The sequence below is a fragment of the Coregonus lavaretus genome (assembly GCF_964263955.1).
Source record: "Coregonus lavaretus genome assembly, chromosome: 11".
Taxonomy (NCBI): domain Eukaryota; kingdom Metazoa; phylum Chordata; class Actinopteri; order Salmoniformes; family Salmonidae; genus Coregonus; species Coregonus lavaretus.
Window position 1 is genome coordinate 10,185,826 of NC_139998.1, and position 15,992 is coordinate 10,201,817.

General features: G+C 42.2%; 1 protein-coding gene across 1 annotated transcript in view; it reads right to left on the minus strand.

Annotated features, from left to right (window-relative positions):
- Positions 1-15,992, minus strand: part of LOC311137091 (uncharacterized protein) — a 78,388-nt gene that overhangs the window by 7,648 nt on the left and 54,748 nt on the right. Inside the window, exons 2-6 of the mRNA XM_084171424.1 lie at positions 14,521-14,628; positions 12,868-12,924; positions 12,519-12,671; positions 11,776-11,971; positions 140-175 (exon numbers count right to left, since the gene is read on the minus strand). Coding sequence (XP_084027550.1) covers positions 140-175; positions 11,776-11,971; positions 12,519-12,671; positions 12,868-12,924; positions 14,521-14,628 — 550 coding nt within the window. The remainder of the gene's footprint in view (positions 1-139; positions 176-11,775; positions 11,972-12,518; positions 12,672-12,867; positions 12,925-14,520; positions 14,629-15,992) is intronic.

Here is a 15,992-nt window from a genome sequence, read left to right on the forward strand (position 1 = left end):
TATGGGGATACAACCTTCCCAACTCTACAGATTTGTCTGCGAAGAGACAGAATCATTAGATCATTTGTTTAGGTACTGTCCATATGTAGCTTGTTTTTGGTCACAGGTCCAGGAATGGCAGAAGAATTGCAATATTTACCTGGAGCTAACCCTGCAGACAGCACTACTGGGTGATCTGAAAAGTCAAAGTCAATCGATCAATAATATAATAATACTTTAGTAAAATTGTTTATTTACAATCTGTAGAAACAATGAAAATAGAAAGATTCAGAACCTTTGTGAAACATAACAGCACAGTTGAAAAATATATGGCAAATAGAAATCAAAACTGGATGGTGTTAAGAGATAGATGGGAGGGGTTGAATAACAACTTGGGACTAATAACAACTAATAACAACAAGATAGCTAATGTAAAACAAGATAGCTAATGTAAAACATACTGTGTCCATAAAACACATATAGGTTATAGGTTAAGAACTTTTGTGAAAGAGCACAGTTTGAAAGATATGGCAAATAGAAATCAAACCGGATGGACATCAGAAATGGATGGGTGAGGGTAGAGGAAAGACAGGAGTAAAAACAAACAAAATATAACTATTGTAAAATAGACTTTGTCCACCTTCCGGAGACACTTGAAACCCTACCTCTTTAAGGAATACCTGGAATAGTATAACAGTAATCCTTCTACCCCCCTCCCCCACCCCACCCCCCCATAAAAAAAAAAATAAGGGGAAAAAGGTGGTGGTTGTCCCACTGGCTATACTAAGTTGAATGCACCAATTTGTAAGTCGCTCTGGATAAGAGCGTCTGCTAAATGACTTAAATGTAATGTATAAAATGTATAGAGTATGTATATGATGGAAGTAGAGGCCTAATCGTTGTTGTTCACTAGTTTACTCCAATTAGGGGAGGAGTGGTAGGGTTAGAAAGTAATAAAGGAGAAAATATATTTTTTAAAGGGTATGTGTATGTATTTGTGTGTGTGCGCACACACTACCGTTCAAAAGTTTGGGGTCTCTTAGAAATGTCATTGTTTTTGAAAGAAAAGCAATTTTTTTGTCCATTAAAATAACAACAAATTGATCAGAAATACAGTGTAGACATTGTTAATGTTTTAAATGGCTATTGTAGCTGGAAACGGCAGATCTTCTATGGAATATCTACATAGGCGTACAGAGGCCCATTATCAGCAACCATCAGTACTGTGTTCCAATGGCAAGCTGTGTTTGCTAATCCAAGTTTATCATTTTAAAAGGCTAATTGATCATTAGAAAACCCTTTTGCAATTATGCTGAAAACTTGATTAGCAAAACACCAGTCTCAACGTCAACAGTGAAGAGGCGACTCCGGGATGCTGACCTTTCTAGGCAGAGTTGCAAAGAACGTGCCATTGGAACACAGGACTGATGGTTGCTGATAATGGGCCTCTGTACGCCTATGTAGATATTCCGTAAAAAATCAGCCGTTTCCAGCTACAATAGCCATTTACAACATTAACAATGTCTACACTGTATTTCTGATCAATTTGAATGTATTTTAATGGACAAAAAAATGCTTTTCTTTCGAAAACAAGGACATTTCTAAGTGGGGTCACTGGTTAGGCTGTTTTCATGTTATTTAGTGTTGGTGACTGTCATTGTGCAGCTGGCAACAATTTAATTATGTTTTTTTGCCGACACTTACTGACACCGGTCATATTGAACGGTTATTGCGCGTTCGTAAATGAGTTCAGTAGTCTACTAGTTAAATGTGAGTAGGTTGTCTTTTACTACTACAGTATATAATTTGCACTTTTGTCGCAGTTTTTCATGTAACACACACACAGATGTCCTGCAGTTATATTCTGAACTCTGCCTTCTCCTCCCCAGTTAAGACAGAGCCTGTAAACAACAGTGAGACTGACTACCACAGAAGGCAGCACTTGACAGCCATGCAGGCGAAGGTAACATCACACAGTTTCAGCCTCTCATTTCTCCCATTAAAACAGAGCCTAATACACCCACATACTCACAGATTTTGTTGGTGTCCCAGTCATATTAAAACCAACTATAACCAAGTTTACCATTGCAGACATCCGTTTCCCTTCACACCAATACACATAAGCTGTTCATTTGATGCCACCATTACTTTCCGACTTGTTACAAAATATGCTTTTTCTTTCTCCTAGGAATAATCTTTTCTGCAGTGCTGGTGAAATGGACAAACATCCGCTGTTGCTTCATTGTATAGTACAATTGCCATGCAATCTGATATCTTGTGCTTTCTGTCCATTCTTCTGAAAGAATGTGGATTGTCCTACATGACATTCTCTGAAGGATGAGGAAGGAATCCAGCAGGTTGTCCTACAGGAAAATGGCCTTGAAAATCTTGTGGAATTACCTGCAGGAATCTTACCTATAGGATATCCCAAAAGATTTTGGAGCCATTTTGGTGTAGGACAATTCCTGCAGGATTTATTTGAGAACTATCTGCAGGATTGTTTTCCTGATGGACTACCTGCATGATTCCTACTGGATGTAAGTCGCTCTGGATAAGAGCGCCTGCTAAATTATTAAAATGTAAATGTTTTTTCGTTGCAACCAGTGTTATTTTAGCTCAGAGCGCCGTGTAATCTCCCATTAGTAGCGTGTTAAGAAATCTGCGTCTTCCGCGTCTTTGTTGCAATGCTGCCTATACCTTTAACGATGTTATGAGGCTATACTGTGTTTGTTTACAAACAATGGAGTGAAACAAGATGATAGTTTGTGTCACGATCGAGGTAAGGAGTAGACCAATGCGCAGCGTGTTGAACGAACATGGTATTTATTATCTTCAGTGATAACATACACAACCAACAAAACAAGAAACGACTCGTGAAGTCCACGGTAACAATGACCAACTGGAACAAGAACCCACAAACACAAAAGGAAAACAGACAGTATAAATATGGCTCCCAATCAGAGACAACCAGCCAACAGCTGACACTCGTTGCCTCTGATTGGGAGTCACTCAGGCCAACATAGAAATACACAACCTAGAACCCCCAACATAGAAATAGAACACATAGAATGAACACACCCTGGCTCAACATATAGAGTCCCAGAGCCAGGGTGTGACAGTACCCCCCCCTAAAGGCGCGGACTGCGACCGCGCCTCAATAAGAGCAAAACAGGGGAGGGCTGGGTGGGCATACCTCCTCGGCGGCGGTTCTGGCTCCGGCCTTGCCCACCACCCTCCAATAATCCCCCCATAGCGCCCCTGGTCCGGTCTGGCCCCGCTGGCTGGAGCTGACCTGAACGTAGCAGGAACGGCTAGCTTCAGCTCCGTTGTGGAGCAGTTGAGCGGTACCTGATTTGGCACCGATGACCCAGGCACGGGTTGTGCCGGACTGACGACGCGCACCCCTGGCTTGGTGCGTGAGGCAGGAACGGACCGGACTGGGCTGACGATGCGCACCCCTGGCTTGGTGCGTGGAGCCGGAACGGGCTTTACAGGGCTGACGACTCGCACCCCTGGCTTGGTGCGAGTAGCAGGAACGGGCTGGACCAGGCTGACGACTCGCACCCCTGGCTTGGTGCGAGTAGCAGGAACGTTCTGGACCAGGCTGACGACTCGCACCCCTGGCTTGGTGCGAGTGGCAGGAACAGGCCGGGCCGGGCTGGCGACTCGCACCCCTGGCTTGGTGCGAGTGGCAGGAACAGGCCGGGCCGGGCTGGCGACGCGCACCGTAGGCTTGGTGCGAGTGGCAGGGAACAGGCCGGGCCGGGCTGGCGACGCACACCGTAGGCTTGATGCGAGTGGCAGGAACAGGCCGGGCCGGGCTGGCGACGCGCACCGTAGACTTGGTGCGTGGAGCAGGGACAGGCCGGGCTGGGCTGGCGACGCACCCCGTAGGCTTGGTGCGTGGAGCAGGGACAGGCCGGGCTGGGCTGGCGACGCACCCCGTAGGCTTGGTGCGTGGAGCAGGGACAGGCCGGGCTGGGCTGGCGACGCACACCGTAGGCTTGGTGCGTGGAGCAGGGACAGGCCGGGCTGGGCTGGCGACGCACCCCGTAGGCTTGGTGCGTGGAGCAGGGACAGGCCGGGCTGGGCTGGCGACGCACACCGTAGGCTTGGTGCGTGGAGCAGGGACAGGCCGGGCTGGGCTGGCGACGCACACCGTAGGCTTGGTGCGTGGAGCAGGGACAGGCCGAACCGGGCTGTGGAGACGGATAGGAGACCTGGAGTGAAGAGCGGCCACAACCCGTCCTGGCTGAATGCCTACCCTCACACACTCTGTGTGAGGCATCCGCACAGGACGTACAGGGCTGTGTACCCGTACTGGCATAACAGCACGTGACACTGGAGCAGGATATCTGGGACTGCGGAGAGGCATTGGAGACCACGAGCGTTGAGCCGGCACACTCCGTCCTGGCTGCATACCCCCCTTCGCATGACACGTGCGGGGTGCTCGCACAGGACGTACAGGACTATGCCGGACCACTCGTGGCACAGTACGCCGCTCCGCATACCGCGGAACCTGCCCCGTCCCATGCTGCCATGCCTGAGTACGGGAAGTTGGTTCCGCTCTCCATCCAGGCTCCGCCAACCTGCCTTCTGGCCCCCCTAACCCGGTGGCCTCCTCTCCAAATCGCCCTGTGGCAGCCTCCTGCTGCCCAGCCGCCCATGCCGTGTGCCCCCCCCTAAAAAATTTTTTGGGTTGCCTCTCGTCCGTCCGACGATGGCACTGCTGACGCCGCTGCTCCTCTCTCGCCAGGGCCTTAATCCTAGCCCAAGGTCCCTTGCCCCCGAGCATGTCCTCCCAGGACCACGATTTGCCCACCTGGGCCATCGCCAACCTCTCCATCTCCTTACCCGGCGCTTCCTCCCATGTCCAGTCTGCCTGCTCCTGGACACGCTGCTTGGTCCTTTTAAGGTGGGTTCTTCTGTCACGATCGAGGTAAGGAGTAGACCAATGCGCAGCGTGTTGAACGAACATGGTATTTATTATCTTCAGTGATAACATACACAACCAACAAAACAAGAAACGACTCGTGAAGTCCACGGTAACAATGACCAACTGGAACAAGAACCCACAAACACAAAAGGAAAACAGACAGTATAAATATGGCTCCCAATCAGAGACAACCAGCCAACAGCTGACACTCGTTGCCTCTGATTGGGAGTCACTCAGGCCAACATAGAAATACACAACCTAGAACCCCCAACATAGAAATAGAACACATAGAATGAACACACCCTGGCTCAACATATAGAGTCCCAGAGCCAGGGAGTGACAGTTTGGGTTCTGATGGGGTACAACAGTTGAACTAAATTCATAAGGCATTTTTAAATTACAGTACATTCTTCAAGAATCAATGGGTATAGATCATTAATTTAAAAGTCCAAAAATGGATCTAGCAATCACAGATTGCACCTTTAAACAAGCTATTTTTTTTTTTGTATGTGTAGGCTATTTACATTAACCCCCTATAACCTAGCAGGAAATGTCATTGGGACCACCTCAAATTATTTCAGGATCAAAAATGGTCAATTACGCTAACGTTACTATGTTGTCTTGCTACATTGTTTGATATGATTTGAGGCTCAAGGTTTCAGAAAATAGCAGATATCTCCAAAAATCGAAATACTCCAGCTTGAGCTCCCCTTCTCCCCATGCTTAACGTTAGCTAGCTAGCTACATCAGCACAACCATACCTTGTCAGAAAATTATTGGAAGACCCCTGCAAAGGGTGTACTGCAGCTGTATGGCTGACCGGCACTTTGCCTGCATGCTGCTTTTTAGTGATCCAGTTCTCCACTTGAAATGCAAGTGTATATAAAACACCCTGCTAGCTAGCTAGCCAAATAGCCAACCTAGCATTGCATAAACGACACGGTATAATTTTTTTTTTACACAATACTAATACTAGCTATAATCACCTCTAGTTCAGTCGTGTCACTACAACATTAGGAAACTTTTATGAATTGCACATGCACTTTTATGTGTTCTACACTTTTTAAACAATAATATACTGGAGCACTTGTCCCATAAATACATACCGCTTCTCAGCAAGCATTAAGCACAAGCAGCACACTGAGCAGAGAGCACACGCACGCATTGATCTGACATTATAGCAGACCAAAGCAATCTATCACATAGCTGAAGACATGAAAAATAACAAAGTCCGTCAATAAAAGGATTCTGGTGAAAGACAATAGAACAATATTATTATACTCGTTACATTCACCTCCTAAATTTCACCAAAATTCCCTTTTCGTTGCTCTTTGTTATTTTTTTGTGGTTGACAATCGCTCTGCGATGGATTGATATAGTCTACAGGAATGTAAAATCAACAGAGCATGCGCTCTTGCTCTCTTTCCTCAGTCTGTGTTTAGTGCATGCTGTGTTCAAGTAGCTAGCTACAGTATGTATTGATGAGAGCTACGGTTTAATAATAAAATTGTATTTGTCACATGTGCCGAATACCTTACTGTGAAATGCTTACTTACAAGCCCTTAACCAACAATGTAGTTTTAAGAAAATATTTACTAAATAAACTAAAGTAAAAAATAAAACAAGTAACATAATAAAACAACAATAATGAGTATCTATACAGGGGGTACCGGTACCGAGTCAATGTGCGGGGGTACAGGTTAGTCGAGGTAATTTGTACATGTAGGTAGGGGTAAAGTGACTATGCATAGATAATAAACAGCGAGTAGCAGCAGTGTAAAAACAAGGGGGGGGGGTCAATGCAAATAATCCGGGTGGCCATTTGATTAATTGTCCAGCAGTCTTATGGCTTGGGGGTAGAAGCTGTTAAGGAGCCTTTTGGACCTGGACTTGGCACTCCGGTACCGCTTGCCGTGCGGTAGCAGAGAGAACAGTCTGACTTGGGTGACTGGAGTCTTTGACAATTGTTTGGGCCTTCCTCTGACACCGCTTGGTATATAGGTCCTGGATGTCAGAAAGCTTGGCCCCAGTGATGTACTGGGCCATACGCACTACCCTCTGTAGCACCTTACGGTCGGATGCCGAGCAGTTGCCATACCAGGCGGTTATGCAACCGGTCAGGATGCTCTCGATGGTGCAGCTGTAGAACTTTTTGAGGGTCTGGGGATCCATACCAAATCTTTTCAGTCTCCTGAGGGGGAAAAGGCGTTGTTGTGCCCTCTTCATGACTTTCTTGGTGTGTTTGGACCATGATAGTTTGTTGGTGATGTGGACACCAAGGAACTTGACACTCTCCACCTGCTCCACTACAATTAATTAATTTCATAAATCCTTGCCTAATGTTGTTGTGATGCTAGTGAACTAGAAGCAATGAGATGGCATTGTGTAAAAATAGTTTTATACCGTGTGATATAATAACCTGGAGCGGAACACTCAAAACTGTGGAGATGGTGATTGACTTCAGGAAGCATCCCTCACCACCTATCCCCCTTGAAATCAACGTCTCAGCTGTAAGTACGGCTGAGTCATTCAGATTCCTGAGGACCATCATCTCCCACAACCTCAAGTGGGAGGACAACATCACAGCAATCACCAAGAAGGCACACCAGCGGATGTACTTCTTGTGCCAACTGAAGAAATTCAAACTCTCACAGACAATACTGATCCGGTTCTGCGCAGCCATCAGTGAGTCCAGCCTCACCTCCTCGATCACTGTCTGGTTCGGGAATGCGTCTGCCCGGTCCAAGGGCAAACTTCAACTAATTGTCCTGTCTGCTAAGAGGATCATCGGCTGCCACCTGCCCTCCATCGAGGTCCTGCACGACTCCAGGGCGAGGAAGTGTGCAGAAAGGTCTTCGTCGACCCCTTCCACTCTGGTCACCCACTATTCCAAAGACTCCCCTCTGTAAAAATGTTAAAGTCAATCACGACTAAAACCTTGCGCCACCTGAACAGCTCCTTCTTCCCCCACGCCGTGGCCCTTACCATGGCTACCTGGTCCACGATGATCTTCTCACTCATGGACTTTGCACTCTGCAATATTAATCCACAGACTCTTCACCCTGCACTTGTATCCTACAACTGCACATTGCTCTTTGCTCTGCCTTCTGTGCTCTGCCACCAGTTGACTGTTGCATATACAGTGGGGAAAAAAAGTATTTAGTCAGCCACCAATTGTGCAAGTTCTCCCACTTAAAAAGATGAGAGATACCTGTAATTTTCATCATAGGTACACGTCAACTATGACAGACAAATTGAGGAAAAAAAATCCAGAAAATCACATCGTAGGATTTTTAATGAATTTATTTGCAAATTATGGTGGAAAATAAGTATTTGGTCACCTACAAACAAGCAAGATTTCTGGCTCTCACAGACCTGTAACTTCTTCTTTAAGAGGCTCCTCTGTCCTCCACTCGTTACCTGTATTAATGGCACCTGTTTGAACTTGTTATCAGTATAAAATACACCTGTCCACAACCTCAAACAGTCACACTCCAAACTCCACTATGGCCAAGACCAAAGAGCTGTCACAGGACACCAGAAACAAAATTGTAGACCTGCACCAGGCTGGGAAGACTTAATCTGCAATAGGTAAGCAGCTTGGTTTGAAGAAATCAACTGTGGGAGCAATTATTAGGAAATGGAAGACATACAAGACCACTGATAATCTCCCTCGATCTGGGGCTCCACGCAAGATCTCACCCCGTGGGGTCAAAATGATCACAAGAACGGTGAGCAAAAATCCCAGAACCACACGGGGGGACCTAGTGAATGACCTGCAGAGAGCTGGGACCAAAGTAACAAAGCCTACCATCAGTAACACACTACGCCGCCAGGGACTCAAATCCTGCAGTGCAAGACGTGTCCCCCTGCTTAAGCCAGTACATGTCCAGGCCCGTCTGAAGTGCATTTGGATGATCCAGAAGAGGATTGGGAGAATGTCATATGGTCAGATGAAACCAAAATATAACTTTTTGGTAAAAACTCAACTCGTCATGTTTGGAGGACAAAGAATGCTGAGTTGCATCCAAAGAACACCATACCTACTGTGAAACATGGGGGTGGAAACATCATGCTTTGGGGCTGTTTTTCTGCAAAGGGACCAGGACGACTGATCCGTGTAAAGGAAAGAATGAATGGGGCCATGTATCGTGAGATTTTGAGTGAAAACCTCCTTCCATCAGCAAGGGCATTGAAGATGAAACGTGGCTGAGTCTTTCAGCATGACAATGATCCCAAACACACCGCCCGGGCAACGAAGGAGTGGCTTCGTAAGAAGCATTTCAAGGTCCTGGAGTGGCCTAGCCAGTCTCCAGATCTCAACCCCATAGAAAATCTTTGGAGGGAGTTGAAAGTCCGTGTTGCCCAGCGACAGCCTCAAAACATCACTGCTCTAGAGGAGATCTGCATGGAGGAATGGGCCAAACTACCAGAAACAGTGTGTGAAAACCTTGTGAAGACTTACAGAAAACGTTTGACCTGTGTCATTGCCAACAAAGGGTATATAACAAAGTATTGAGAAACTTTTGTTATTGACCAAATACTTATTTTCCACCATCATTTGCCAATAAATTCATTAAAAATCCTACAATGTGATTTTCTGGATTATTTTTTCTCATTTTGTCTGTCATAGTTGACGTGTACCTATGATGAAAATTACAGGCCTCTCTCATCTTTTTAAGTGGGAGAACTTGCACAATTGGTGGCTGACTAAATACTTTTTTCCCCCACTGTATATTTCCCCCATTGCGCATCATCTTGTAAACATTTTATTTTATACATCTCTACATGCATACGTTATAATGTAGATTATAGTGTTTTACAGTGTATTCTGTAGTTTTGAGCTTCAGTTTTATAGTGCACATACTGTATGTGGATTGTGTAAGGTCTGTGTCTATATATGTTGTCTGTATGTTTATTGTCTGTCTGTTGTGGCAGCACCATTTCACCAAGTCAAATTCCTGTACATGCAAATGTATTTGGCGAATAAAGGAGATTCTGATTCTGTGATGCAATGCTAGTTTGGCTATTTAGCTACCAGCTAGCAGGATGTTTTATACTTTATGGATTCCAGGTGAAGGAGAGGGAACTAGATCACTAGAAAGCAGCATGCAGACAGACTAAGTGCCGGCCAATAATAGTTGTGCAGTGCTGACAAGGTGGGTGGTGCTGATTTATCTAGGGAAGTTCAAGCTGGAGTATTTTACATTTTTTAAACATCTGTATCTGACATTTCCTAAACCTAGAGCCAAAATTAAATCAAAACAACCAACATAGCTAGTAGCCTAATTGACAGTGTTTGACATCCTCCAAATGTTCTAGGTTATGTAAATAGCCTTCACATAGAAAGACAAAAGTAGCTTGCTTTACTCTTCCTACATTTTTTGTTATAATAACATTCAGACCTGGGTTCAAATACTATTTTAGGTATTTCAATTACTTTTCAATACATTTCAAAACAAGTATTCAGACAACCTTTATTTAAAAAAAGAAGTAGTTGAATATTGGAAAATATTTGGAAATACACTTGGAAAGTATTTGAAAATACTCAAATACATTGACTCATATACACTCCCATGCATGTAACCCAGGTATTTGAAAATAATATTTGAAATAATTAATAATTTGAGGTCAGAGTATTTGTGCATCAACTATTTGGTTTTTACAAATGACCATTCAACTACTAAAATAAAAGTAGATGTTTTGGGTTATGAATTTGAAAATACTCAAATACTCACAGAAAATAATATTTAAATAACAAATACACATATTTTAACCCAGGTCTGATAACGGTAGAACTAAAGAGAAATGAGTAATGTTTTCCAGCACTGATTCTGGGTTCTCTCTGTTTCCAGGTAACACACCACAGGCTAGTTGGGATGTCAGGAAAGGACTTGGAGGAAACTACATTGGCAACCTAGCAATTAAATGTTTATTACCATGTTATTACCGAGCTGAAATGTAAAGTGCTACCAAAAATCTATTCTAAATTAAGAACATAAAACATGAGTTTAGACAAGAACTGTAATGTGACTAGACTAAAGCCTTTAAGGATGAATGCCATTCCCCCTGCAGACTCTTCATAAATCAAGTGACACAGGCTTTTAACCAATTAGCAAATGAAGGGAATGATCCCTTTTGACTCAATATTAAATTAAAAATTCAGAAATGTAAAAATAGCTTCTACTTCTGTTTATTGAGAAGTCATTAAAGTGCCCTTTTTTCTATTATTGAATTTACATTTGGTTTACTTCCTGAATTGAGGAAAGGTAGCTACTGTAGTAGGCCTACACCAGTTTGACGGGTTGCATTACATTGCTACTCTTTGCAGCAAATAAATCACAGACAGCAAGAGCGAGAGTGTGCTAAAAAGTCCCATCACAGATGCGGTTTCAGTATTTTTCTTCCCTTTCAAGGGGTCCATCGGGGGACATCTTCCTTTGGTTCTGTGACTCGGCTGAAGCACTAATGTCACAATGGACCTTCCAAGCACCTGGTACATTTCATGTTTTGTCATGTGAAGTTCTTTGAACAGAAAATAGAGAGAATATTCTGTATAGGACACAGATAAAAATACACAAAAAAAACTAAAAAGAGATCTGACTAAAAAGAAAGTCTGTTCACAAGAGAAATAATTTAATGGAGAGGTACCGGTGCCCATCCACCAAAGAAGACAAATAGTAGTTTTTAATTCTGGCATATGAAGACCACCACAGGATATTTTAGACTACTTAGCAAGATTGAAACTGAGAGCTGACTCCTATGACCATATCAGCATTGACCACTATCTGAATATGAGCGAATGCAACAATGACGTTGGATAACATTTACATTTTTTTTTTAAATGCTTCAACATTTACCTGATGTAGGGTATTGTGTTGTTATTGTAGTTGTTGCTGCCTTTGTTGTTGTGGGACAGGGAGGTGGATCACATTCTTCTGGCGAATCTCTATTCGAACGGGCCGTTTTTAGAAAATCTTCAACAAAATGAAAATAGTGTCCTGTCTGCCATTGCTCGTCTCTGTAGTGGCACTCAAAATCGTACGTGATCGCCTCCTGAGGATACAAAAGGGGAATAATAATCTCAATGATGTGAAATTCAAAACATAAAACACGTTAGTTTTAACTTTTGTCCCCCAATGGTGCTCTCATTTAGCCATGCAGCAAATAGTTCAAAGAACACAGCTGGACGGATGTTTGAGCCCAAAATTAAGTAACTTCAATCTTGTCTTTTTATTCAGGACAAGGGGGACTTAATTATTCCTATTGGATTATGAGCGAAGTTAGCCAGAATAATATGAGTAATATGCTTTAACAATTTATTACACCTACTGTACATTATGAACGTATTGCTTTACTCTCATGAGACTACGAGAGATCCCCAGGTCCCTTTGTGAATACCTGCTCTACCTGACAGATGACCCAGTCCTCACAAGACATTATTGCAGACAACTCAGATGTAAGATGATGTGGTCACTGGGCTATTTGTGCTAAGAACTTGTGTAAACCTGTTTTATTAATTTATTCTAGTCTCTTGTATTGCTCTATCATAGGAGCTAACGCAGTTACATTATTAGTATTAGAACCAAAGCTCAAAACATACCAAGTTCTTCATGTGATATCGCGTCTCTTTCAGCATTTCGATCAATATGCTGATATTATATTTGTTGGACGAAATGTTTCCAAACTTGTCTGCTAATCCTCGTAAACTGAGTTCCAAGTGGAAAACATTTAGCGATACCCAACACATTCCACCCTGAAAAAGAAAACAAGAATCAGGAAATAAGAATCATGGCTACTGGACAGTTTTGAAATTTACAAATTTTAGTCCATCCTCAAAAAAAAAAGTCAGGCAACATAGACATTCAAATATATTTTCTAAGGAATACAAACATTTGAAGTTATAATAATAGAGTAATCATGCTATTGAATAAGAAAAAAAAAATTCTCACCACTTCTTTCGGAATGTATGTCACAGGAATCTTGTAATCTTTAGGTATATTTTGTTTCTGTTCAAAAACAGACAATATCAAAAAAAATTACCAGAAATGTTTGGGGAACATTTGGGTTTGTTACCAGAACAAATCTCAGAGATTAAACTACTGATTTACACTAATGCTAATTAGTATTACACAGTATATCAAAACTTCAGTACTTTTTTGATACTCGAACATTAAAAAACAGTTCTATAGTAGAATTGTTGTTACTTTCGTTACTTCTCTCAAATGTGTCTCATGTCGTATACTGATTGAGAGGATCAAGTCTGCCTATCAGTGCAGCCGATGTCCCCTTAGCGGGAGCGCACCATTCATGCAACATGTTGGCTCCCAACTCATGCTGCACAGAAGTTAACACACTTGAATAATCCAACAAGGCATGTAGAAATGTTGAAACAGTTAATTACTTATTGCAAAACAATGTCCATACAGGCTAGAAAACTTTACAATGCAAAGCTTCCAGCTTTGTAGGCTAACTTTCCTTGCTAGCTTCCAGATGACGCTGACATCAATTCACTACCCTAGTACTTTGTTTGTGATCATATGCAAACCATGACGCAAAATATGCTGATTTCAAAGCTGATTGTCACCAAAAACTTTATTAATTCACTTAATCGTCTCCATCCAAAGACACCTTCCCCCTTCGTCTGTCACGTCTCTTTCTCGCCGAACTCAACTGACTATGTGGGCGTGTGACTCATCATGAATGATGTCATTACTGGGTTTAAAGAGACAGCATGCACTTTTATAAAAGAAGAGATTGCTACTTCTATGAAAATGGAAGGGAAACAGATTGTTTGTCATCTGTAGCCTTATGAAAGCAGCGGAAACAAGCTCAAAAGTCATTGCATGCACACAGTCCTATTGAATATGCATTCACCTGTATTGTGAATAGATCGCCTAGGCTACATCTTGATTTCCCCATTTTATCAATAGAGATTTACCATTCAAATAAATTATTACCGTTATGTAGTTAGATTGGTAGAAACAAAGCCAAATTAATTGTATGATTTTATAATTGATTCATTAATGCATACATGGCTGTCTCTGAAAAAAGTTGACATCAAATTTCAAATGTAATGATATTGAACTCAAATGATGCCCAACTATCCAACAGAGCAGTAGCTGAGTTTATCTGTCTGGATCAAGTGCCATTCTGTGACTTTGGCTAATACGCCTTTTTTGCCGTGGTATTGTTTTGGTATCGAGTATCGTGATGGTATCGCGTATCGTGATATTAAACCTGGTATCGGTATCAAAGTCAAAATTCTGGTATCGTGACAACACTAATGCTAATGCAGGAAGTCCTACTGTGTGAGACTCATTACAATCCCCATTAGGATACGTGGTATTAGGAAACAATGACTGAATCTAAATGGATGAATGTATCAAAATATAAAGTTTACAAATGAATTGTGTGCAACTGTCATTGCGACAATGTTACGCATAAGCCTAATGGTTGATTTTGAAAGGATCCCTGGTTGAGAATAAAACACCATACTGGCAGTAACTGGATCGAGACAGCTAAATACAATAAGAGCATTAGCCAAAGAGCTTTGATTTGCAGTTTTGGTGGCTTGAAGAAGTAAGTACTTCCGAGGACCTTACCAATAGTGAAATGCTTGTGATGTCATCTGTTACAGCGTTTCCAAATTCAGTTGAATGGACTCCAAATGTGGTGCACAACAATAAATGGACACAGACATGTATCCAAATCTGAAAACCAAGAAAGACAAACACACAACATCATGAGAAATGTCTACAGATAAATATTCCATTAGCGTAACTAGCTGTTGCCTATAATTGAAGAGTTTCATTCCAAAATGCTATATATCCATTTTCAGAAATGCTGATATATTAGCTTTTATTGTTTTAAAGAAATTATTAAATATATTGGTGTGTTTTTTCACTATCTAATTATGGCATGGGGTTGTTCAATGACAGACGTACTGTATTTGTTTAAAATCTATCACTTGATGGTTTCATTTCAGAGAGACAATCATGTATTTTTTTTTCAATACAGTAATATGAGATCTGTATGTAAAACATTTGACATTTAAGTCATTTATCAGATGCTCTTATCCAGAGTGACTTACAGTAAGTGCTTTCATCTTTAGATAACCAGGTGAGACAACCACATATCACAGTAAAATATACAGGATACGAACATTCCATTCTAGCTAAACAATGAATACATAGCGATTTGCAAAAAAACTCATTCTCATACACATCTAAAATGTATGAATAAATTATCTAATAAACAATAATTTATATTGAAAAAAACTCGTAAAACATTGGTGGATATAGCATTTTGGAAATAAATTATTTAATTAGACATAATCCCCTAAAGTTAACCCTTAGGCCAATCTTAGTTGATCAAAGGTAGCAACCTGACACTTAAAGACCATCCTAGGCATGAGAAGAGAAGAGCACATATCCAGGCAACTTTCTTTTCACCATGGTGATGATACTGTTGCCTTAGAAGACGTCTGTCTTCAAACACTAGGCTCCGTAAAATAGACGGTGACAGACCATTAGTGCTCCAGTCCTTTCTAGACACAGTTTAGCATTATGTGGTGGTCATCAGCTAACTGGGATGCTTCTCTTTAAATGGTTGAAAAATGTATCTATGCCTTCATTTCCCATAATTATAGACTCTTAGCTTTCGTTTGACACCCAATTTGATATGCTCCTATGAACTTCACATGTTGGTGCTCATAGGTGCTTTTCGATGGAAATTCCCTTATGCAACAGACTGACCTGACCCACACCTTACCCCCTCATAGCCCAGATTAGGAACAGGAGCAGATTCCAAACATTTTGAATCACCATATTCCCTATATAGTGCACTACTTTTGACCAGGGCACATAGGGCTTTGGTCAAAATTAATGCACTATGTAGGGAATAGGGTGCCATTTGGGACTCAGCCATATATAATATCCTCTGTGTCCCTGTACTATTGTCTGTATCTTCATATGGCAGCTGGAGGAGGTGCAGTATACAAAGGACTACAAATGAGACCAGGGGGAAAATGAAGATAACCAAAATTAAAGAGCGGACGGAGCCTATTTCAATTCCA